Source organism: Argiope bruennichi, chromosome 4, assembly GCF_947563725.1.
Source record: "Argiope bruennichi chromosome 4, qqArgBrue1.1, whole genome shotgun sequence".
Taxonomy (NCBI): Eukaryota; Metazoa; Arthropoda; class Arachnida; order Araneae; family Araneidae; genus Argiope; species Argiope bruennichi.
Window position 1 is genome coordinate 142,662,897 of NC_079154.1, and position 26,193 is coordinate 142,689,089.

The 26,193-nt window shown below is 31.9% G+C and overlaps 1 protein-coding gene across 2 annotated transcripts in view; it reads right to left on the reverse strand.

Moving 5' to 3' along the window:
• The window catches only part of LOC129965844 (dual specificity protein phosphatase 22-like), a 46,194-nt gene that overhangs the window by 10,720 nt on the left and 9,281 nt on the right, over positions 1–26,193 (reverse strand). Inside the window, exons 2-4 of one of the 2 annotated variants that reach the window (XM_056080062.1) lie at positions 14,569–14,685; positions 11,860–11,984; positions 881–1,052 (exon numbers count right to left, since the gene is read on the reverse strand). In XM_056080062.1, the coding sequence (XP_055936037.1) occupies positions 881–1,052; positions 11,860–11,984; positions 14,569–14,685 (414 nt within the window). The remainder of the gene's footprint in view (positions 1–880; positions 1,053–11,859; positions 11,985–14,568; positions 14,686–26,193) is intronic. The other variant, XM_056080065.1, reaches the window with a different exon arrangement.

Here is a 26,193-nt window from a genome sequence, read left to right on the forward strand (position 1 = left end):
ATTTATCACCTTATTAGGTTTAGTAACTTCATTTGTTTTTGAAAATTCGTTTGAATAACAAGATTGTTCAAAACTACATCTCGCTTGCAAAGAACTGTTTTTGACCTTTATATCAGTAAATTTAGATATTGAATTTTGTTTCAAAATTTCAGAATCTATTTTTGAATCATGAAATTCTTGCATAGAGAGATGAAATAAAACTCTTAAAATAATCATCATTCTAATCAAAAATTTAAATTTAACGTTTTACATTTATTTAATAATCAGTGCTACTTAAATATTTTAGTTGACTGAAGGATCATTTCAGGGAATGTATAGTGATATTATTGAAGCTTTAAACATTTAACAGTGTCTAATTTAGATCATAATATCTGATCCCTGCGCTGCAAAGAGCATTTTAGTTGTTTAGAATTAATTTATTGAGGCTAACATTACATTTTTAAGATGGACTAGAACTATTTTGGGAGAATTATGTTATTTTGAGAGATTTTTCAACGGTTAGGCAAATCAGAACCCCTTGAAGACATCTTTTTCCCAAAAACTTCAAAACATATTGATAGGAGGACGTTTGTTTTATTCGATTTAATGTGTACTAGGTTTGTGTCTACTGCAACATTCACAGGAAACCAGTCCCAAGAGCAAGACCACCTCTGGTTTGGAGTTTGATCTCTTGCATTGATAGCAATAATCTCATCGTTAATATTTGTCAAATCCGCATTTATGTTTAAGGAATATAATCTTTCTTCCAATAAATGTATTTTCAGCTTTTAAAATTAGCTTTTTTACTACAGTTAAGAAGTCATTCATCTCATTAGTTCATAGTTTTATTGATGCAGTAAGTCTTAAAAAGTGAGTTATGCGCATGCCAGCAAATACACACCGCTGTGAGAATGTAAGATTCATACTCCTTGAGTTGTGAATGGAATCCGTAGTTGGGGTTGGCGATGTTCCTGGCGCCGCGCACTACTTTCAGGGCGTCCTTGCAAGTGAGAGTGGTAACGGACATGATGTAGGCGGCGGCGATTGTCGCACTCCGCGAAACTCCCGCCAGGCTGAAAGAGAAAAAAACACAATTCACTTGCTGGCAATGAGCCTCTTAAAATTTGAAATACAGCATCTGATTGTCTGATATGAACAATTATTTCTCAAGCAAAATGTTTGAAATATAGACGAAATGTCAATACAACTTCTTGAAATGGAAATTCTGACAACCAAATTAGAAAAAAAATTTCGAAGAAAATAGCCATCATTCTTTTCGTTTAAATATTTTTGTGTAAATAAAAACGTCATCGTTCCTATCATGATACATAAAAGAATAAGAAGGAAGTTATCTACATGGTAATTAAAACTATGCATAAACTTGAAATGGTAAAATTCTAACATTTAAATGGCGCAGTCGTCACAATGAAACAAAGGAACACCTTTGTAACTTTGTTATTTATTATCTTACCTCTATAAAATGGGTGTCAATCGAAACGGTTTAAAGGGGCAGATTTGTTGAGATAGACAAGCTGATTACCCAAGTTAATGAACATAGTTTATTAACTACTATTTCGCACACATGACTGCACGGATCATCAGACAGACATCGTTTCAAAAATACGTTTTGCGCTTAAGGGAAGTTTAAATGTCGAGATTGAATATGTTGATACTTTTTCTTTGCACATTTCGTCACAGACCCATGCGAGTTGTGAATGATTGCAGTTATCATTACGTTATCGTCGAATCCGACTCTGTGGTGCCATTTCTGATCTGCAATAGAAAGTTTTTATATTCACAAGATAATGTCTTGATAGTGTTTTGTTTAATATATGTGTTGTTATAAATTCTGCTATTCTGCGCCTATTTCTAACTTGCTTCTTCGTACTTTTACGAAATGCTTGCGTATTATTCAGTGTCGGTTTTTCAGTTCATTCCTTTGTAGGTCGTCCCCCCATTCCAATCAACATGCCTTTGGGTGCGCAGAGCCAGCAAGGATTATAAATATGATACCCGAAAGTAAATAGAAATTTCTTTAAATGACGCAACGATGCACAGATTTTCACCCATTTCCTGACACCAGAGTGCGTGCCTCGGCATTTTATATTCTCCGAATATTATTTCCATCCTCACCACTGCACTCCCCCCCCCCCCGACGCATCTGCATTTTATTAAGTGAACGACTGAGGCGATTCCACCCACCGATGATGACTTCCTAAAAGTAATATCAAAAGGCTCATAAAAGAAAACTCTCTTCGTGTTTTGCATCGATAGAGCTCAAAATTGAAAAGCGCCCGGCCCACTTTGCCCGGAGGGACTCCAGATGATGGAATAAACATCATAAAAAAAATGGCTTCGGCAGAAGAGGGGCGGGGCAACCGGCTGGAGAGAGTTTTACGACTCAGGGACGAGAGGAAGGAGAAATCGCCCTTGAATGGATTTCGCAGCTCCGGGCCGGTGACGACGAACGCAAAATTGTTAATAGATGGATAAATATTCGCGATTTTATTATGTTTCAACAGCATTATTTGGTATCGGTGTCAATTCCTACAGACACTTGAAAATGAACTTGTAGTGCAAATTCGAGTTTTTATTAAGAATTCTCATGGTTTTATTTCATTTAACATCTTTCAAACTTCAATTTTTTATTTCCCGAATATGAAATTTTATAACAAATATTTTACTTGCTTTCTGATGGGTCAGAGATCTGAGGTGTGTGTGTTCCCGTTGAAAATGGAATGTTTTAAAATGTTCAGAACTTAAGCTGCCAATGAATGGATTGAATGAAATTACATTTCGATTCCATTTGATAGACTGCACCAAATACTTCCGATTTTGAAAAGTGGTAACCACAGATTAATTTTTGCGGATGGATGTCGTTCGACATTTTGAAATCGAGTCACCGAAGCAATGAACAATTCAACAGACATAGCTTTAGTCATTTGATTTTTCTTATCTAACTTTGAAATGGAGAACACATTTTACAGTTGAAAATAAATGACAGCATGCCCATGACGATCAAGTGGAAGCGCTTGATAAATATTTGAAACTTTGTTCAAAGGATGCTTCTTTAATTCTCAAATATAAAATTCATTTTCATTTAATATTCTCAATAGAATCGTCAACGGTATGCTAAATGGCTAACTTTCGAATAATCTCAAACGCATTATGTGAATGCCCGCCAGTCTCAACAATCCGCCAGATAACAGAGCTGTTGACTAATGTAATTTCATTTAAAGAAACACATTTAATCAGAAAAACCTAAATTTACCATGAAAAATATAAATAATTATATATAAAATATAACAAAATGAATTCAAAATAGGAGCAGGATCCTATTATTTACGGCGCTCCACGGTTACTAACACCTACACAAAGGTGTTTTATTTCTAGCGCTTTCTCCTTGCCTTTCGGGGTAAGAGGCCAGATCAACAAAATGCTAGACAATAGAGTGATCGCCATACGTTAAATTCAAACTTCCTAAATCCATTTATTTTTGCCTTGAGATTGGAATTCTATTTGGATTTCTTTTATTGGCACCTGATCAGGTGCGACATGGAATATCTCGAGAACACATTATTATGGTTTGCAGATTAATGCAATGAACACTTTGCAGACTTATTCATAAAAAATGAAATTTTATAGCCATAGCTAATAACGTTGAAATAGTTTTACTTACTTTTAACGATGCAAAAATGGAAATCTCTTTTCTTCTCGATATCGTTCGTTTTATTTTTCGACTGGACGCAACAAATTTCATCTTTGATAAATTCGAAAACAGCATTCAAAGAATCGTAAAGAAGATAGAAAATATACACCACAAACAAATTGAGAAATAAACCACAGGAGTAACGTAATGTAAAAGAAACTTTGATTTATGTGAAATCGAGATGAAGATTCGTAAAAAACTTTAATTACAATTCATCGTGCAAGATTTATTACTTAAGAGTATAAATTCGTTAATAAAAAATATGAAATACGCACAAGTGTACAATTCTCCTAAACACTCCAGATTCCTAAACATTTTATTTGTCAAATAATTGTCAGAGACACAAATTATCCTTTATCTACTTTTAGAGGCCGAAAGATTAAAAATGTTTAAAAAATATTTAAGACAAAATAGAAAAAAATCTGCTAATTTCTACTACTTCTTTCCCTAAACACTGAAGACCCTAAAAATATATTTCTACAATCAAATTACTCTTGGAACTTTCTGAAGTAATTCAAAATTTGAAAATAAACAAAGCAAGCACAAAGTTTCTAAATTTACTTCTTAATGGGAATTTCCACTTTCAAACTCACTTCAAAAGTTCAGAAACCAAACAAGATGATTTATTGAGCCAAGAAAAACAAAACCGAGCATTAGGGCGGAGATTTGCTTAATTACTAGGGACAGATTTTTGCTATATTTGGAAAAACTATTGTTCTAGGAACAAAAGAAATGAGTATAAAAAATCACTCTTTCGAAGCCGAACGTGTCTCAAGTTTCAGGAAACTTTTCGCAAAGAAGGTGAAATTTTTCTTCCATTCATTTTGCTTCTTCGGAAGAAAATCACGATCGGTTATGGCACACCAAAAATAAATCGATTTCCGCCCAAAAGAGTAACAACATCGGAGAAAAAGTAACATAAACACAGAAAATTCCTTTCGGTAACATTACAAATGTAATCGAGGTCGTAGCTGGATTCACTTTTCGCTGTTTTTTTATTCAATTTGCTAGTAAAAGAAATTTTGAAATTCGAATTGATTTTGATGGTTCTTTTAAGAAATACATTTTTTATTTCTTTTCAGTCAAAAGAACTGGAGAATTTATGTTCGACATTAGGTGAAGTAAGGAGCTTAAGTTTGGGCAAAGGAAATTATTCATGTTTATAGGCTCATTTCTTCTACAGAAATGCAAAAATATTAATTCATTTTTTTCGAATGAATGATGATCACCAAGTAATTTCAGTGAATGAAGAGTTTTACGCTATTTTTAGATTTCCTTAGCATTCTGGAAATTGTTATGTTTCTCTATTAACTTAAAAAAAATTGACTAAACGCAATAAAGCTAAAATCCCATTTCTCCTTATTTTTGTATTAATTATAGTTATAGTAAACATGAAGTTTGATGGCTTATGTTAGTTGAATGAGTTATATGGATTTTGGATGGTTGTCTTTTTAATTCTACCTTAATATATTAAATAAATGCTAATTTCTACTATTTCAGTCAACTATAATTTCTGCAAAAATTAATCTTCCCATCACATGTAAGTTTATTTTATTCTTTTTCAACTGCAAATTTTGATTTCAATTAATATAGTTTTGTTTTTGAATTTTATCTTTTTATTCTAACTCTATTGGATAAAAGTCCCGCTTTAAATGGCGGGAGGAAATTCTAAAGAGTAGTCAAATGATGAGGACTCATTTCCTAATTTTAACTTGGTGAATGTTTTCAATAAATCATTTAACTCTACCTTAATTATGTTTTTCTAGGATTAATTTACTTTGCTATAAATACATTACTTTTGGGAATTGTCTTCACTTTGAAAATAGCCATTTCTCTTCTATCCAGCACGCAATGGAAGTAAACTTTCCTTTTGATTTGCGCTCAAATCAATCAAAGTATATAAATTGAAATTGTGCTCTTTTTCTAAAGGTTTTTATTTCTTCTTTATTGCAATTTGATGTAAAATTATATCTAACATCTCACAGAATTACAAAAAATCAATTCGATTTTCTGCATTCTTTGAGTTTTCTATTTTATCACACAACAGGGGGGCTTTCCCTTTCCAAAGAAATGTGAGGCTCACAATTTGAAATTGACTGCAAGAAAGGGAATTAATCCTCCCGTTACCGCAGACTAAATTAATCTTGTATTTTGATATCAGCAAGTTCTTCACTGAGTAGCGAGCAACCTGATATTATGATGACCAAAGAACGAAAAGATTCAGAAATTCAGTTGGAGACTAAAAGTAGTGGGTAATATTAAGCGCAAAAACATATCGAAATCCATCTCTTCCTCCTCTCAAGTATGTGTTACGACATGGAGCTTATTGTGAGACTTAAATAGAGAAGGGAAACTATTCATTAAAAATTAATACAACCCATCTCAAAAATTTTGATGGCAAAATAAATGATAAATTTCCTAAATTTTCCCTGCATGGCGTTTCAGTTTCTTTCCTTAGTCAATCTCTATATACTTTCGATTTGTCAAGAATCTTAGAATCAAGAAACCCAAAACAAACTGCATTTTATCAAACCGACAATTGTAATGTGGCCTGCTGCTTTGGTTCGATGGACTGACGTAAACGTAACCAGACCACGAATTCCTCACACCCGCCTCACTCACAAACACCTTTTGTTTGGCGAGAGGATGCCGATGTGCATTGTAACGTTATTATGGATTGTAACGTCAACCTTACAGTTTTACATTTTTTAACTTAATGTCCGAAATTTAATTTTTATCGTATGCATTGCTTTAATTCATCATCATTGGATTTACGTGAACTGGTTGGAGAACAATCTCGTCGTAATATTCTCGAATTTTTAAGAGCTATTGACTTTATTCATTTTATATAAATATCGTTGTTTATAAAAAAAAAAAAAAAAAAACATTTGTTCTGACCATAGATTTTTATCTTATTTAAAGCTTCGTACGTTTTTATAAATGCTTCTTTTAACAAATCAGTTTTTAGCCTGGAGGGAACATCATTTTTAATCGTGTGGTAATACATTCCTACCATGTGTCTTTGGGGCAGCATAGCCAATTCTTTCTCTTGCGCCACAAAAATGCAGATCAACCAACCGACCTGAGTCAGTCTCCTTCTACAGCTGATATGTGAATTATGGCAGCGGGAACCGAGTGTTGTTAAATGAGATTAAAGAAAAAAATGCCTGTCTATTGTTTAAGAATTCAAAATATGAAACATCATAAAACAATAAACATTTTTCCTTCGCGGAAATGTGTGCCTCCTGGTTGGACCTTCAATGACATCGCCTTGGCGAGGGTTCGACGGTTTTTCAAACCCGGTTTTAAAAAACCGGTTTTTTAAAGTAATTTTGTCACATTTGAAAACCGGTTTGTAAATTAAGAAAACCGGTTTAAATTAAACACTGAAATAAGTTTGAAATTATTATATGATTTAGAAGAACGAAGACAAGTAGAATCAGCAACTCTTTTGCTGTATTTGCAAAATCCACAAAACATTTCTAGTTCAGAGAAGAAACTGTACTGTACTTTCTGTACTTCTACTGTACTTTCTTTAGCTTCAAAAACCGAAATTATTAAGTTATCTGGAAAAATATTGTCTAGAATATCTCCAAATTCTTATGTGGAAACCGATTCTGATGAAGAGCAAATCGAAGTAACGACTCGTCAGAGTAATGCTTTTTTAAAAGAAGCCACGGAAAAATCAATTCATAAGTTTCTTGAAGATCCTGAAGAAAAATTTTCAAATCCAAAGACACTGAAGGCTGAATTTTCATTATTTGAGGCAACGAATAAAAAAGCAAAAGGTTTAGATTTGTTGTTTGATGCCATGAAAACTATAAAATCAAGCTCAGTAACTAGTGAACGAGCCTTTTCAATTTCAGGCAATATTGTGCCCAAAATAAGAACAAGACTTAGCCTCCGTTCAGTAAATATTTTATGTTTTTTTTAAATCCTATTTTCTTAGAAGAAATTAAAATGAGTGAAAATAATATAAATATTATTTGAAATTTTTGTTTGAGTTTTCGTTATTTTGTGTAAGTAATATATACATATGTAAGCCTTATTTTTTTTAAATATTTTGACTTTGATTTTGATATTGATTTTGTTTTTTGTTATTTTATACAAATTAAATTAAATATTTTCCCTATTCTATTTTTTTTTTAAATTCGAAAAGCGGCTAAAACCGGTTTTTTGAAAATATTTAATTCGAAAACCGGTTTTTCAAAAAGTCGATTTTTGTATAAACCCTAGCCTTGGACTTGAATGCTTCCAGTTTCCGTTTCAGAGCTCGTCGGATGAAGGAATGCAATCTGCTTTCCGGCGATTGTCCATTTCTTGCTTATCAAGAACGTTGAAAATAAAATCACCAAGAAGTTTAATGCCATTCCGCCATTGTTAAAAATATATCCAGCCGCATCAGGAAGATAACTTTAGATTTAAATAAAATGTAATGAATAATTTGGTGATTTCGCTGATCTTTGCAAGAGTTAGCACTTCTAAATGTTGAAAGGACATGCACGAGAATGATTTTGCAGTACATTGAAATCAGAGCGAATTGATAGACTCTTGACAGAACTGAATAATATTGTCCCCTCTATTATATTTATCAATTAAAGTTTTGATAACACAAATAACATTCTCTATTCCATAGTTCATTCGTTTAAATCACCGGAGCAACAACATTTAAATTATTTCTATAGAAATTCCTATAATGAATGCTATGTGAAGCGAATACTGTTCTAGTCTCGCATACTCTCTACTCATTTACACAAAACATTGCGAACTATGAGAAAGGCAGAGAACTCTTTTCGTGGCATTGGCGTACAATAGTTACGAAATATCCATCTTGGGTATCAATTTAGAGTTTTTACTCAATCTGTCGAAGATCCACGGCTTGTTTTTTACTCCTGGAAAGTGGTTAGTAGGATGTGAAGATCAAATTTGTTTATATGTCTTTGAAAGTACAGACCGACAGACTATCAATCCATTGTCGGCTCAAAATTTGAGAGGTGTCTGCACCATAGATGTAAAATCTGTGCGCCGAATTTATCCATCCAGTTCTTTTCGTTTTGTAGTTAATGGTGTTACTTATATTCGAATTGTGGGATGCAGATTTTCTCTGAATACATTCTGCTCAAAATGTCAAAGATAGAAATCTACAAATATGATTTAAAGACGATGTGCCAACTTTCATCCGTCTAGCCTAAAACGCTTCTTAAGTTATCTTTGCCATAGACAGACAGACACTTTTCCAAAAATGTGTTTATCGAATTCAGAGAGGTCAAAAACGTGAAGATTCGTCAAAATCTCGAATTCGAATTTTTTGACTATTACAGTATTTTCTCTATACTTGGTATAAGAAAAAGTAAAATGTCGTGTCGCAAGGATATTCAATGCATACGAAGGCAATGAGTCTTCGAACTGTTAGATCAGATCAGTACTTTTAGCCTTCATGCAGGTCATAAAAATATTTTGATAACTTAAAAATGTATTTTTTCTTGTTTAAAAAAGTTACAATTTTATAGTCTAAATTTATTGATTCATTGACAAATAAAGAAAACTATAAGGAAATTTGAAATCTGCATCTTACTTAATTTACTTCTGATAAATAACTCATATTTATTTCTTTATTTTATTTTATTTATTATCACCTTGAATTTTGCACTTGCATGAATTTAAAACGTTTTTTTATGTAACTTCATTCACGTTTGGAAACAGGAAATGCGATTTTTATAATCATATCACCATTTTAAAAATTGTATAATAGTGGTTACCTCCTATAACAATAAAAAAAATTAATATTTTTAGTACATAATTAACAATCAACAGATTTGTTTTCAATGACTTTTTCTTCCATATATAAACATCATCAGGCGGAAAATTTGTAAAAAAAACGGATTACAAGTTTCTAATAATAAACTATATATTAATAGATAAAGTGAAAGCTATTGTAAATATTACAAACTAAGAATTACTTTTATTAATGAACCAAAACAAATAACTTTTTTTATAGAACACCAGGAAATCAAAACAAAATTCATAAAAACATGACTTTCTAAAAACACCATAAAGAAATTGTAATTATAAATATCACAAGGAAGAAAATTTATAACTAGATATAGATATTGTAAATGTGATCAAAATTCCAATTTAAAGAATTTTTACTAGCAGATTCCCAATTAAATAATATTTCTTACTTTTTAGGTCACTATTAAAAAAGGACTTTTCATTTTGCTAACAATTATTTTATTTCGTGATAAATTTAGTTTAAATTTTGCTAAAATCTTCATTAATTACATTTTTTTTTAACAAAACACATTTTGCAAAGCACATTAAATTTTTAATTAAAATTTGATAAATTATTTAAACAATAGGTTTTTAAAGATGGAATTTTAAAAAACCTATTGTTTATTAAGTAATAATATTATGTACACATTACTAAGTTTAATTATCGGCGTCACAAAATTAAACGCATAGGATTGCAGTAGCTTGGATCATTTTTTTTTCTATTATACATCTAAAAATTCACAGTTTCCGCTTTTATATTAATTTCAGATATCCTATTTATGTAAAACTATTCAATTGCATTTTTCACCATTCATAAACAGTAAGATAGGAAGATTTATTTAAAAAAAAAATTACATTTGCAATGTGAACCATGACATAACCTTTCTCAGACTATTTTTAATTGAACTAATGTTGTTTTTGCTTCCAGATAGGAGCAGGAGAAACTACCAGGAGTGTCCTCCCCTCCCACCCAAACTTTCTCCTTTACTTTCAAATAAAAGTGCATTTGTATTTAAATGCATTTTTTCCCCGACCGATTGCAACCAAAATTTGGCACAGAACTGCAACTGTTAGAAAATGGCATACCAAATTTGATATTATTTAAGTCATCGCGTTTTTTAGCAACTGCGTTTACATGCTGTTCCGTGCAGAACCGAAAAACATCCGACCCCTTGTTTATAAGGTTCAGTATCAGTTAGATGACTACAGTAAGGATGTTGAATTAAAACTTTTGTGTTCCGAATTCTATTTATCTGGCTCTTCTTTTGTAGTTAATACATTCTAACAGTCAGGCAGACAGTCATTCTCTGAACGGATTTTGCTCACAATATGATAGAAATCTAAAATTGGCAGTGCAAAGTGTACCAGATCTCTAGTGATAAAGCCACACACACAAAAACTCAAGCCAAACCATCAAATGACCAAAATTTGGAATGTGTCGGAGGATTGATTGTTTACATATCGAGCTCTCCGTTCATATATGAATGCAAAGATTCATAACAGCATTTTAATAAATGACCTTTATTCTAGAATTGTAGATAAATCTCTCATCATATCCATCAACTGGAGAAGCTATCTGTATTCATATGAACACCATTGCTCCAAAGCACAATAAGTATGACAAATGAATTCTGACGTGCAATCTTGACATGAAGACAACACATTTTGGATGCATACTTGGTTCTCTTTACTCTACAAGGCATTGATTGTCAACGGATTCGAAAACTCTGCGCGCTTTTACGCATGCGTTAGGATGGGTTTCATTCGACAAAATACGAGTGAGAGGAAAGATGAAAGGAGGAGGTGTTTACATATAACAATAAAGTAAATCCCCCAAAATGCGTACATTCTTCCGCGTCTCACCCCTTAATGAGACAGAATCGTCGAAAGGAACTGAAACGAAAAGTAAACACAAGCGTGTCAGATTACGGATGCATGAAAGGGCGTAAAAGTGAGGAAACCAGGAACTGATCTGGACAGTCATGTTTTACAGACTTTGCATTCTATTTTTTGCAACAGTATTGGATTTTTAGTTGACGACTCGCTCCTGGATCCATGGCGTAACAAAGAACAGTTGATAACTCTAATATGCGGTAATATTTATGCACATTTCATAAAGAAGCCTTGAATGGTAAATGACAAGAGGTTTCTAGTCTTTACTAATGAGCACTTCTAGAGATAATTCAGTAACTTGTATCAAGTGACGTTGAACAAGATCCAAGGTATACTTGATTCAAATCTCCAATACCAAGAAGCTCAGCTACTCTGGAAATTACTATAATTGAAGAAAAAGATACAAACAAGATTTCGCAAAAATTGATTTCAAATCCTACTTTTCAGTAACAGTGCGAAGAATTCATTTTAGATTGCTTATGACAGGTCAATGGAGAGCGACTCACCAGTGGACCAGGACATTCCCTCCGCTCAATCTGGCATCATGGATGAAATCATTGCACTTGGAAAAGTACTTGGAGAGGTTCTCCTCGGGAGAATCAGGCACTCGAATGCACAGGTATTTCTTGTCCTGCGATGGCAAACAAACAAGAATAGGAGGTACCGTTTTCAAGCGAAATTTGTTTATTTAAAAAAACGCACGAAAGCGTCAAGCACTGATTGTATGACTTAAAATAAACTCAAGGCAACTAGTAAAAAATTCTACTGATGCATTCAAATGTTTAAAGAATTAAAAAAAAATTACAGTCAAAGTTCAAATCATAAAATGCAATTCAAAATTTTAAATTGTCAATAATTTTGAAAACATCAAAGGAGATATCAAAAATATCAAGTTATCCACAAAATTTTTATAAAATTAAAAAAAAAATTAACAGTAGTAAATGATGTCATTTTATAAATGATTATTTCTGAAACAATAAAATAAGTACAGATTAGCATGTCTCATTTATGAATTATATTATCTGTTTGTAAAACTTAATATTAATAAAGTGGACAAAGAGTCAATATAGCTGATTCAGAGGAAGAAGTTCTGTCCTCATCTCAGAAAAACCAGCATTTTAACAGTGAATGGATCGCTGCAATCCAAACGCAAACTGCTATGAATCAACGCAAATCATCCAGGCAGGCAACTTAAACTCATGCTCCAGTCGAGACTTCATTTGCTCTAAGATTGCTTTGACAGACAAAATATGACTTATATCAAGAGTCTCGTATTTATTTTCCCATTTAAAACACGACTGGGAATGGGGCGCAAAATCAGCATCTACAGCTCCAATTATTTGCGAAATGTTGCAGCAGTTCTATCTTTGTTTCACACTTCATTTCTAAGTAATAACAATTTGTTTCAGAGCGTCGAATATTTTTTTCAGATGTCTTATCTTAATGAAGGGGATTTTCTCGCCGAAATTCCTTCCGTAAGCATTCTCCGTTTTCTAAATAATAACTGTTTCTCTAATATACCAGTTGCTTTTGATGATCAGCTGGTTTGCCGGGATAACTGACTTTTTGATTTGTTAAATATTAATGTGGGAAAAAAATCTCTCTGTTTTTTGATAAAGATGAAAGACATGAATTTAATTGAATAAGTTAAAATAAATGAAAGCGCATGGAAATTAAAAAGTGCATATACCACGAAATAAAAACGAAAGTGGTAAAAAAAAAATGAAATAAATGCGAAAGTGAAGTGAAAAATGCCCAAAGAAGGCACTTTTTAATCCTAATTTTAGCAATAGCAAAAGCGATTGAATGGGTGAGTTTGAATTTCATAAACTAAAAATTGTTACAAATTGTCTACTACATTTTTAAAAATGGAGAAAACTAAGTACGAAAATGAAATGATACCTTTTTGGTGATATTTTTAAATCGGTCATTTTTGAGATTTAAGAGGATGCAAAACTCATTTTTGTGAGATCGGAAGATATGGATATCCATTTCCGTCGGTGCGCCATAGCGATGACCCATCTCGAAGCCTTAAACTTGGTTTGACGCCTATTTCTTGATTTTTTAAAATTTCTTGCACCTATTTCTTGATTTTTTTTAATTATGTCTCCGGGTCTTTATTTCTTGCATCATCATTTCATCAGGGCTTCCCTTATCTTATCACACCGTTTTCTATCAGGCAATCGGATTTCGTGAGCATTTTATATTGTGAATCAAAACAATTGTTCCAGCACCGTGAGTGTAACACAATTGGATTAAAAGAGAGTTTTTTTTCCATCCAAAAACTCCCTTATATTTCATTACATTTTCCAAGTTCTTGGATTTCAGCGGATATACCGGACAAGGCGTTCACAACCTACAATTTATTAAATGGCTGTTTTAAAGTTCAACTTTTTATATAAAAATTAAATTATAAAAAAATTAAACCGATTGTTTAAAATAAGCGTACACCGGTTTAATATTTTGTTCTCATATTTATTATTCCGGTACGTACACATTTTTCACCGACAATGGATCCTGTGCTAGATGGCATTTCACCTAAAGAAAGGGACTCTTTGAAAGGACGATTTTTTTTAAAAAATTTAATTTAGTTACATTAACGATTCGTTTTAAAACAATGAAAGAACTATTTGGGGATAATGTTGAACCGCAGTCTAAGTACGAGGGCAAAACCTGAGCTGTCACCTCCCCTCCTCTCAATTTCCACACAACAACAGAGTGAGGGTATTTGAACTTGACAGATTTAGCATGCATCAAGCCCACTTATAAGGTGGCTCTTCGACTGAACCGGGTCTCGAAACCAGAAGCCGCCGGTTTCGAAGCCGAGGTCTTACCACTAGGCCAGCGTTGCTCACAATTTTTTTAAAAATTTTTCAATAAGTAACTTGTTTGTTTGTTTTTCCATTCGAAATGGAGATAAATACGGAATGCTTTTCAAACTTGTGGAGAAAGATAAAAATCCCTCTTTTCCCATCTATCCAGGACATCTGGTCATTTTAGTTTTTATAAAATTTCTGTAAACACAATCATTAGTGCTGTTAAGTTGTTGCTTTTTTAATCATTTTAATAACTGATTCTGAATAATGTTTGCTCCTGGTACATTGTTCATTGCAGTCAAATTTCCGTACGTGAGTGATTAAAATACTATATATTTCGAAATGAGCCAATCCGAGAGTCACGAAGCTAAGATGAGGCGAAAAAAAGATCTTTCTTACCTCCACGACTTCCTTCGCCGTGTCGTGGATAGAGACGATGTGAGTGATGTCATTGTTGCGCAGCTGTTCAGAGTCTTTGCCGTCTCGGAAGCTACCTAAGTAGAGGCCAGGCAGAACCTGCGAAATGTTCAAAAGATCTCCATTCAATTTAATATTTCACTAGAATGTAACTGCAAGAAAGTATTAACATCCATCCGACCATGCAATCATTGGTGTAGATTTGGGGGAACATTTGTACCTTAAAAAAATGATTTTTAAATTTTGGTCTATTAAAATAGGAGACTTTTTACTGATTTCAGAAAAGTATAGTTTGCATAGGCTTGAAAATTTGGATGCTTCTAAATTATCCTTTAATAATGAATCTATCAGGAGCTCCTGTGATTGATTTTTTTTTTTTTGCTTTTTTTTTATCTTAAGACATTGTTCTTGGGGGGGGGGCAACTCGCAATGGAGGATGAGAAGCTTCCGCCATGGTGGTTGGTTCTCGCCATCCTTGTGAGGATACGAAAAGGTGGGTGTGGCTACCTCCCGTCGATGACAGGATGTATTTCCTTTGGGAAGGGTTGTACCGTAGCCGGTGATGGCTCTTAGGATTCAATTTTCATTATCGAAAACGTTCTAGTTCCCTTCATTATAGAGTTGCCATATACGATTTATAATAATATAATAGTCTAACAGCACAACTTTTCGGTATTTTGCCCAATAGCAAGTTAGAGAAAAACAATCAAGCTAAGACAGAATTTGTCATCAGAATCAGAAGCGTCGAGCTTTCTCAAAGATCGACGCTTAAGAAAGAAATACAAATCAAACTTCACCGAGTCACTTCCCTATTCTAATTTTGTAAAATCGTACATGCTCATTTTTCCCATTATAGGGTTTCCTTTAATGACTCTAACATTGTGTTATAAAAAGCTTTTTCGACAGTGTAAATGGTTTTTCATTTGTTAATAAAAATACAGCAACTTTGTTGAATACTAGTTTATAAACTCATAGCTCAGGATCCAAACTTTTTCATATACCTTTTCTTTTTTCCCCAATAAATATTGTTCCTAACTTTTCCCAACATACGCAAATCTCTTTTCGATTCATTTTTGTTGAATGAAACCTTTCAGATCTTACCTGTCAATTGATTCTAGAGGTTGCACTCTACCGTTGATGCAATTCTGATACCCGGCGAATCTGAGTAGAAACCGAACTCATTTCCTGCAATCGCAATATTTTCGGACAATAGGATTAGAAGCACTCGGATTCTACTTTTACCCAGTACATAACCCATGATCTTTCCTCCATTTCATCTCTGACATTCTCGCGCTCATCAGAGTTTAGTTATCTTCAACAAGTTCCTTTTTAAAATTTGTCTCACATCTACACTAGCGTTCTTCTGCGGTGTTGAACTGCCTTCTTTTCAGTATCTGTCCGACTTCTTCAATTTCCGGTATTGTTTTCACAGCGCGGATTCTCTTTCAGATTTACTAATGGAAGCCCATTTCTATATATTCAAAATTCCCTTTTTCCTTATGTAAGATATCTCAGAAAGGGAAAAAAAATAATACAATGATAATAATTTATTGGATTTTATTTTAAAAAGTCTTTAGAACATAGAAAATGCTGCCATAATGTACTTTGAAAAAAATTAAACTATCAAAAGAAATTTATAAATCAAAGCAAGGAAACAATACACCCTCTTGTGCGCTAAAAAAAATTAGGAAAATAAAATTTCTTCTAATTCGACATGAGTAAAATGACTTTCATCTTTGAAGAAGCAATCAATGGATGCGTTGAGAATTTATCCTTCTTTGCATGATTTTCTTCTTCTTTTTTGTGAAATACATCAGGATGATATAATTCATGCTCTAGATTAAAAGAAAATGTTTAAAAAAAGCCGTAGTACAAATATATAATAGAAATTTACATGCTAAGCTCAGTGCAAAACCTTCATCGTCTCTCTCTTCTAAACTTTTCCACTCATTATCGCTTTTATTAGCAAAAAATTGTCAGATTAGTTATAAAAAATATTCAAGAAATCATACGTTTCTTCCAACCACAACAAACAGCGGAATGACAAATTCAAACCCGCTATAATGATTGATTTTTTTTATACTGCTTCGTTCCTTATTACGCAATAGTAGTAAAAAAAGTTGCCAGAAACAACCAATTTACTGTACACCTGTTTTGAGAACAATTTTTTGTTCACTAAATGTTATGATGGAAATTTCCATCAAATCATTGGACTAAAAATTCACACAAGAAACACAGCAATGGATATTTAATTAAACTATTCATTTTTACCAGTAGCTTAACTTTTATTTTTCGTTTGCATTTTTATCCGAAATAATAAAAAGAATTTAGTAACTCATTCTTTAACTTCTATTTATTGCAGTTTAAAACTTTTAATTTCATTTAAAAATCGACCATAATAGAATTATCGTTATGAAAGTCCAGTTGAAAGGAGATTTCATTTCGATTTAAGATTGTTTTGTAGGTCAAATTTATATAGAGACAGTTTGTTTAATTCATGCAAGAAAGTTGATTCACAACAATATATTTCATAACCAAATTCATCACCATATTTGTATGATAGATTCATGCAAAGAGGGGTTAAAACATGGACATTCTAATAGAATATACCGAATCGACATTGCCTTATTGTACATCGAGGGGTGAGTTCCTCCAATAACAAACTATGTGTGAGACGTGTATGGACGATTCATGAACGGATAATAACTGTATCCAGTTTTCTGTCACATAAATTAGACCAACAGTTAATGGATTATTTGATGGAATGAAGCTTATTTGTCTTTTTAGAGTCTCACTATATTTGCCAACCTGAATTAAAAATGGTTTCTACAAGCAGTTTTGTGTGTGTGTGTGTGTGTGTGTGTGTGTGTGTGTGTGTGTGTGTGTGTGTGTGTGTGTGTGTGTGTGTGTGTGTGTGTGTGTGTGTGTGTGTGTGTGTGTGTGTGTAAAAGAATGGTAGCAGATTTTGATTCTCCATTAGTCAATTCATTTCCCAAGTATATTAAAATGAGAGGCAGAAGAGAATATAGAAAGCTTTAGCGTGTAATTAACGAACTAATGGGTGACTGAAACGATGCATTGACGATCTAAGGCGATTCTAATGAGTGAGGATTTCTGCCATAAAAATACAAAACGCGAAGAATGGTGGTGGAATGAGAGTATGTAATTGATATAAACACAAGCAAATAGTATATGGGAAAAAACACTTTGAATCATCAATTGGAAAAGGAATGAAGACTTCACGATTCTGTACCACAAATGTTAGTGGCAGATAGCGGTAGCCGTGTAGCTTTTGCAAAAATTTTTATACAGATTTAAGGAGCGGCGATATTTAAAAATGAGTGCCTTTAAAAAATTTCACAATTACTTCAGTCTTTATTTTAATTTTAAGTGCAATAAAACTTCGAAATTTTTATTAAAAGCATATCTTATACTAAAGCCTATTCAACATGGATAAACGAGCCAGATCTTCAAAACTGGATCATGATAATACAAAAGAAAGGACAGGATGAAATAATATTAGAAACAATGAAAATAATGTGAAATATGTTGTTGTAAAATATGCCTGGCATAATTTTTGAAACTGATTAAAAATGGACAAAAAATCTTAGGCATAAAACTGATACTATTGGAAAGACAATTTTTCGGAATTTTTAGAAGATGTAAAAATGGAGTTTGAGCTGTAATATTTTTGGAAGTTATCGAGAGAAAATGCCAAAATTTCTCTTAATTTTAAACTAATTAAAATGATTAAAAATCGTGCAGAGGTGCCCACATCCATCTTTTAAAGTATGCGCTATGACAGTTTTAAATCAAACTTTCAGGTCTGTGTCGCGTCTATATACGCACGGCTTTCTTTATTATGAAAATATATATGTACAGAGATTGGTATTTCACAGTGATTCATTCTGCAAGTGATTCGTCCCTTAGTTTTCACCTGGTGCTCACAACCAACATAATTTTTATATTCTCCATAATCAAACTCAGGAAATTGATTTCATCTATGCATTTATTAAATGCATTATTTTGGTCATCGTAGTGATGCTTTGATTCTGAGTGATTCAGTTTTATAAAGACTGGATGAAAGAGAAATATAGAAAGTGGTAATGTTACTGTGTACCCACATTTGCGACAAGTGCAACATTTATGAATATTATTTTTTGCATGTGTGATATCACGAACATTGAAAAGAATGATTATATGCACTTTTAATTAGGTTTGTTATTTGCAGCTTAAAGTACAAATATTTATTTACTTCAAAAATGATTAATCACACAACATTCGAATATATTATATAAACATTGGACTAAAACTTCGCACAACAAAAAACATAGATGAGAAAAATGGATGTTTAATTTAACTATTCGTTTTTAACAGTAGCTTAACTTTTTTTTCATTTGCATTTTTATCCGAAATAATTAAAAAAAATTAGTAATATCAAGTAGAACTCATTCTTTAACTTCTGTTGTTGTTGTTTGTTGTTTCTTATGGCACTTAAGCCGGAGGGGAGCGTCTCTTGTTTTTTATACTAGCGCCACCTAGGGCCAAGAGTACGACTTTGCCACTCACGCATCACTCATTCGCTTGCACAACCCTTTTTTACAGGAGGGCACATTCACACATCTCACAGATAGAACAAAGGAAGAACAACCATGCCCAAACCGGGACTCGAACCCAGGGCGCCCAGATCGCGGGGAAGACGCGTTACCCCTATGCCAGGACACCGGCCTTTAACTTCTATTTATTGCAGTTTAAAACTTTTAATTTCATTTAAAAATCGACCGTAATAGAATTATTGTTATGAAAGCCCAGCTGAGAGAAGAACACTTTTCCCCTAGATTTCATTTCGAATTTAGATTAAAGATAGTTTTGCAGGTAAAATTTCTGCAAAGACAGTTTGTTTAATTCACGCAAGAAAGTTGATTCACAAAATTATGAAAAATTTAATTTTATTTGCAGTTCTACGCTTTGTCAGAAAAAATTTCATGAAAAATTCGGATGAATATTTCAATTAATATCCCATCACATCTTCCTCTTCTCCCAGACACATGCGGACTACATTAACTCTCGAAACCAGGTCACAACGAGGGTTTATACAAAAATCGACTTTTTGAAAAACCGGTTTTCGAATTAAATATTTTCAAAAAACCGGTTTTAGCCGCTTTTCGAATTAAAAAAAAAATAGAATAGGGAAAATATTTAATTTAATTTGTATAAAATAACAAAAAACAAAATCAATATCAAAATCAAAGTCAAAATATTTAAAAAAAATAAGGCTTACATATGTATATATTACTTACACAAAATAACGAAAACTCAAACAAAAATTTCAAATAATATTTATATTATTTTCACTCATTTTAATTTCTTCTAAGAAAATAGGATTTAAAAAAAACATAAAATATTTACTGAACGGCGGCTAAGTCTTGTTCTTATTTTGGGCACAATATTGCCTGAAATTGAAAAGGCTCGTTCACTAGTTACTGAGCTTGATTTTATAGTTTTCATGGCATCAAACAACAAATCTAAACCTTTTGCTTTTTTATTCGTTGCCTCAAATAATGAAAATTCAGCCTTCAGTGTCTTTGGATTTGAAAATTTTTCTTCAGGATCTTCAAGAAACTTATGAATTGATTTTTCCGTGGCTTCTTTTAAAAAAGCATTACTCTGACGAGTCGTTTCTTCGATTTGCTCTTCATCAGAATCGGTTTCCACATAAGAATTTGGAGATATTCTAGACAATATTTTTCCAGATAACTTAATAATTTCGGTTTTTGAAGCTAAAGAAAGTACAGTAGAAATACAGAAAGTACAGTACAGTTTCTTCTCTGAACTAGAAATGTTTTGTGGATTTTGCAAATACAGCAAAAGAGTTGCTGATTCTACTTGTCTTCGTTCTTCTAAATCATATAATAATTTCAAACTTATTTCAGTGTTTAATTTAAACCGGTTTTCTTAATTTACAAACCGGTTTTCAAATGTGACAAAATTACTTTAAAAAACCGTCAAACCCTAGTCACACTGCATATATATATATATATATAAAATTGAGATGCGATTATTCACAAAATAGGAAATATACATTATGATTTCACCGAAATATCTAATCTGTGAATCGACACGACAGCATGACAAAATTAAATTTAAAGTAATAAAAATTTAATCCTGTAAATGAAATTAATTTTTCAAAAATCAGGAATTTTTTAATAGGATTCTGGAAATAATAAAACACACTTTTCTTAACTTAAAAAAAAAAAAAAAGAAAAGAAAAAGAAAGCGGATGACTAGGTAAGAAAATATTTATGTTTTAATTCATTGCAAAATTTGAATATTCCATCATCTTAGCGCAACACCACACAAAAACATGTATTGGAGAGTAGATAAAATAATTTTTTTCCTATTCCTATTCCTATAAATTAATTTTTCAAAAATCAGGAATTTTTTAATAGGATTCTGGAAATAATAAAACACACTTTTCTTAACTTAAAAAAAAAAAAGAAAAAAAAAAGCGGATGACTGGGTAAGAAAATATTTATGTTTTAATGCATTGCAAAATTTGAATATTCCATCATCTTAGCGCAACACCACACAAAAACATGTATTGGAGAGTAGATAAAATAATTTTTTTCCCATTCCTATTCCTATAAATTAATTTTTCAAAAATCAGGAATTTTTGAATAGGATTCTGGAAATAATAAAACACACTTTTCTTAACTTAAAAAAAAAAAGAAAAAGAAAGCGGATGACTGGGTAAGAAAATATTTATGTTTTAATGCATTGCAAAATTTGAATATTCCATCATCTTAGCGCAACACCACACAAAAACATGTATTGGAGAGTAGATAAAATAATTTTTTTCCCATTTCTATTCCTATAAATTAATTTTTCAAAAATCAGGAATTTTTTAATAGGATTCTGGAAATAATAAAACACACTTTTCTTAACTTAAAAAAAAAAAAAAAAAAAGCGGATGACTGGGTAAGAAAATATTTATGTTTTAATGCATTGCAAAATTTGAATATTCCATCATCTTAGCGCAACACCACACAAAAACATGTATTGGAGAGTAGATAAAATAATTTTTTTCCGATTCCTATAACGGCGTCCTTACCAGTTTTATGCTGTGCGAACTTCTTATCAATTTACAACCAGTTAAAGTCGCCTGTTATTGAAAGCATGCATACTGAAATTTGTATAAATATGCTCTCTATCTCAGCCTTAGATTAACTTGAACATTTATTTTGAAATTTAAGAGCATTGTAGTGGAACAATCGCATCATACTTCAAACGCTTAACATTAGCGTTGTCAAAACATGGTTGATTTTTTTTTTTCCAATTTTAACCATTGATTTTTCCTTATTCTTTTTTACATAATTTTTTTTTCTTCTTTTCATCGTAGATTGTCTTTAACTTCCTTCCACATAAAGAAAAATATCTGATGTTGAATGAAGACAAAAGATTGGGAAATTAAAAGCGGTCTTAATTAAGTCTGTCTGAAATTATATGAGTTTTAAAATATTATTTACATAATTTAATACTCAGCGGGGACGAAGCAGAAGTTACATTTTCTTTTTTTTCCATGTAAGCTGCCAGATGCCAAGCATGCGCATTCTTCACCTAATCAGCGTCCGTTAAATGGAAGAGGTTTATCAAGAGAGACACTGGATTAGCCATTATGATTCTACGACGAATCCTCTTTTTTAGGTGACCGCTATGCTCTCCAGATCTTGATCCAGTTTTTAATGAAGTTAGCATTGCGATTTCTTACTTTCAAATTGCTTTTAAAGGTCACAGATGGATATATTGGCTGGGCTCTTAAACTATGCTAATGATGTTTTCAGAAATAGCCAGTGATTATTCCGACGTCACTTGAGAGAAATGATTACAAAATATATGTATGTTGCTTGACAAAAAATCTACTCCAACTATTCAAATAAAAAAATTTAAAGAATTCCGTTTTTAATGAAGTTAGCATATTTTCATAATTAAAATATTTTTGAAATCCAGAGGGTTTAATACTGATGATTATTTTGTAATTGCCCAAAATGTTTTCCAATTGTCGTAAATACCGAATTAGTAAAATTCGAAAGCTTTAAAGATTTGAATATTAACTTTTAAATCTAATAATAATTTGACTTAATTTAAAATACTTTTTTGTAAAAAGTGTTCTTTACTACTACGCAAAAAGAAAGAAAAGAAAAAATAGCATAAAAAAGTGACACTTAAAAGTTTCAGGCAAGAAGGAAAGGAGAAAAAAGAGCCAGTAGTTATTTTCTTGCCACTGAAATCAATGAATATTTAACTCAAAAGCGAATTACTTTCATGATTTTAAGTACTTTAATGAAAAACAAAAACTGTTATTTGCATTTTATTGACGGTAGACGGCTTACACCAATTCTAACATTTTATCACAAGCAGAAAAAGGTCAATAATTTTTTACATCATAAACAGACGATAAAGAATAAAGAGCAAACAACTGAAACGCCTCTCACACCAGCAAGCATCTAAATTAACTTCCTACTTTTAGGGATTTTTCTTTCCATCATTATTTTTGCCTCCTTGTCGTTTTTTATATTTACTCTTCTTAACAATACCATGAGTGACTTTTTCTTTCTGCCGCAACTCATCGTTAATAAAACACTTAATATTTCTTCTCGGGAAAACAGATTTACTTTTTAATGATTTTCTTGTGATGGTTATGCTTATTTTTAGCCATTGTGAAAGACTATTTTTCTTCGAATGAGATGAACTGAACAAGAACTGTTAATGAGAAAAAAAATTTTTTACAAGATTGCAGAAAGCATCATGAATGCTTTATGTATAAGTTATTTCACACATATTATTAAATTTGAATTTCTCAATTTCTTTTAAATGTAAATGATTATAATTTTTAAAATTTTTGAGTGTGCTATCCTTATTTCTATACTCTCAAAAAATTATATATTTGTAAATAAATATTTTTTGAACGGAAAATAGATGGATAGGTATTTTTTAAATGAAAACGATGCAGATACGGAACATCACATAAATTTATTGCAGGAAAAGGGAAGAATTTTTTTCTTTGTGAAATCTTGATATTATTTTATTTATTAGATAAATATTTCTTTTTTGATCTTATTAAATGAAATATTTTCAGAATTTAGCAGACATCATTGTGAATTATTTTAAATTAATTTCGTAGTAATGTTCGAAATTGAAACGTAAAGTAAAAAAATATATATTTTTCAAAGATAGTTTTTGTTTTTGCAAATTAAAACTGCATAAATTTACTGAAACAAATATTTTTTTCCCTGTGCAGCACTAGAGATCTCAGTAAAATTGTATTCCTTTTTGGTAATTTATATGCCGAAAAACATCATATGGAGTTTTTTTAAAAGAACCACTTAAAAGTGATTTTTTTTTTGTAATAGCAATGATTAGGAGAAATAAAATGTAGCACTAGAAAGAAAATATATGTTTAAAGAAAGTCCGAAACATTTTCATGCATATCCTGTAGGATTTTAAGCAAACAATATCAGGGGTGGATTTCTTAATTTTGATTAGGAAAAGGATTTCTTCCGGCTGAATTCTATTCTCATACTTCTACACCACACCAGTGTGAAGCTACAACCCTGAGGTCGGATATCTTTTTAAGCATTTTATGTTTGCGGTAATCCTAATGTAAATTTTATATTCATCATTTCTCGTTAAGGAGGTCCATCTGACATTTCTAAGCACTTTCGATAAAGATTTGAAATAACGTCATGTTCATTATCCTCCTGAAAGATAAGGAATCCAAAATCATTTGGGCAAGACGCGCCAGGATATTAACAGATAACTTCTAGTTTCTTTGATATCGCCTCTGACTATCAGCTCGTTTACCAAGATTATCGACTTTTAAGGCAGTGGATCGATTAGCGTGGCATGTATTTACTTTTTTTAAATTTCAACATTGTTCATTTGATACGACATGAAAGAAATGAATCAGTCTATAACAAATTATTTGGGTGTAAATTAAAAAGGCATAAATATTATGAAATAAGAGAGAAAGTAAAACTTTTACTTCGGAAGCATTATCCAAATAAAGCACTTTTTTAAAAAAAATCTCTCAATCATTTAACGCTGACAAATGAGAATTTTGATGGGCGAGTTTAAATTTCATCATAACATTGTGTCAGATTAAAACCAAAGAGAATCTTGAAAATATTAAAAATAAAGGGGGAAAATGAAGGAAATGAAATCAATATATTAAAAAGGTAATTATTTGAACTTTAGAATACAAGTACTATTTTGGTAAGATAATAGTTTTCGAAGACATGAACACATGAACAGTTTTCATGACGCAAGTTGTCCAAATGGAGACTGCTAAATCTACTTACACATTCAATTACGCTTGTTTCCAACATCTTAAACATATTCTTTCCTTTGGAATTTTTAGTCCCACGGCAAGCCCACACCCGTGAAGTTTTAATAATATTTTGCATCTCCATTAATAAAGGAGTCTGAAAATATTGTATTCGTATGACGCTTCATTTACATTTGACTGCTGCCTTTCGACAACATGATGCAGCAAGAGCGATTTATGTGCACGTGTATGTATATATATATATAAGCAGTTGCGTGGCTGAAGAGAAGAAATGAAATTTTAGGATTTATTTCATCCGGGAAGCGTATGACGTACAAGAAGCGATGATAAAACTGACGTCCGTTTATATGTTTTTATGGCGATACAAGAGCAGAAGAGCAAAAAAGAGACCCAAATTTTCCCTTCAATGATTTTGATAGGGAGTTCTTTGACACCTGTCGATTTAGGACAGTGAGATTTAGATATATTTAAAAGAATGTTGCAAGCATAAAGGATGTTTAGCCCTTCAGACGGAGCCTGAGAAAATCCTTAGACAACAGTTTTATAAGTTAATGATATACACGCTATGTGTAGTATTAATTAAATAAAAAATTTGAAATTTGATCAGGAAATGAGAGAGCATTTTAGAATGAAGTCAATATTAAGTCGAAAATTTGAAAATGAATTAATATTTAAATTAGATTTAGAAATATCATTATTATCTACTTTCTACATTACTTCCATCTATCATTACTCTCTCTCACACACACATTCTATTCAAGAATGAGCAGCACTCTTATTGCGTTGAAAAATATGTAACATTTAAGCAGCGAATCTCCATTGGAACAATATATCATACTAACAATAAAAAAGTATTCTACCCAAGCAATCACTTTTATGATTCCATTCCAGCGGCCTTGATCAATCCCCGTAACGTCACGGAAGAACCCAAAAGAGGCCTGATTAGACAAGAAAGAAGTTGCAACTTTTAAGAGAGGAACCACACTGCTTTTATAGCAATGAACATCACGATAAATCTGGGTGCGAGTTGGTAATTGACATTATCCTCTGATTACTTCCAGGGGGAAAGAGACCAGACATCGGCCGCAAGACTCACCGCAGCGAATCACCAGAGTGATATTAAGAATGCCTTTTTTAATCAATTGATAGAAAAGAAAGAGAAGTTATTCTGAAATAAATTCGAACTTGTATAAAAACCATGATAAAGATTCAAGCAAAACATGATTTTTGTAATGAAAGAGCTATTTGAAGAATTTGCCAGC